At 65.9% G+C, this 390-nt stretch overlaps 1 protein-coding gene across 1 annotated transcript; it reads right to left on the minus strand.

Annotated features, from left to right (window-relative positions):
* Positions 1-3: 3 nt before the first annotated feature.
* Positions 4-384, minus strand: LOC104916472 (adenylate cyclase type 6-like; the record flags this gene model as incomplete). Its single annotated transcript, XM_010727513.2, has 2 exons — positions 237-384; positions 4-157 (listed from the first exon to the last, which is right to left on the minus strand). Coding segments are annotated over exons 1-2 (279 nt in total), but the record flags the coding sequence as incomplete, so codon positions are not given.
* Between the last annotated feature and the right edge of the window lie 6 nt (positions 385-390).

Here is a 390-nt window from a genome sequence, read left to right on the forward strand (position 1 = left end):
GCAGCCCGAACTCACGCGCTTCTGGCTGCAGCCCACGATCAGGAAGGTCTCGATGTTGTGCTCCTTCAGGTAGGCGCTGCGCTCCCCGCCGTGCCCCGGCTCCACCTCGTAATCCCCGTTCAGATACTGCAGCGTCGCCCACGTGATGTGGATGCGCCTGCAGATACGGGACCCTATAAAAACCCCCCCTTCCAGACCCCGAAACGCCGAGCAGCGCGGGGGGGGCGGCTCCTCACCCCGCTTTGCCTCCCGCTTCCATCTGGTTGGCCAAAGTCACGTCGTTGGACCAGACGTCGAACTGCCACTTGCGCAGCCCCAGCACCCCGCAGTGCACGCGCCCGCTGTGGATCCCCACCCGCATGTTGACGTTCACCCCCGTCACCTCGCGCA

The sequence above is a fragment of the Meleagris gallopavo genome, unplaced genomic scaffold (assembly GCF_000146605.3).
Source record: "Meleagris gallopavo isolate NT-WF06-2002-E0010 breed Aviagen turkey brand Nicholas breeding stock unplaced genomic scaffold, Turkey_5.1 ChrUn_random_7180001900456, whole genome shotgun sequence".
In the NCBI taxonomy this organism is placed as follows: domain Eukaryota; kingdom Metazoa; phylum Chordata; class Aves; order Galliformes; family Phasianidae; genus Meleagris; species Meleagris gallopavo.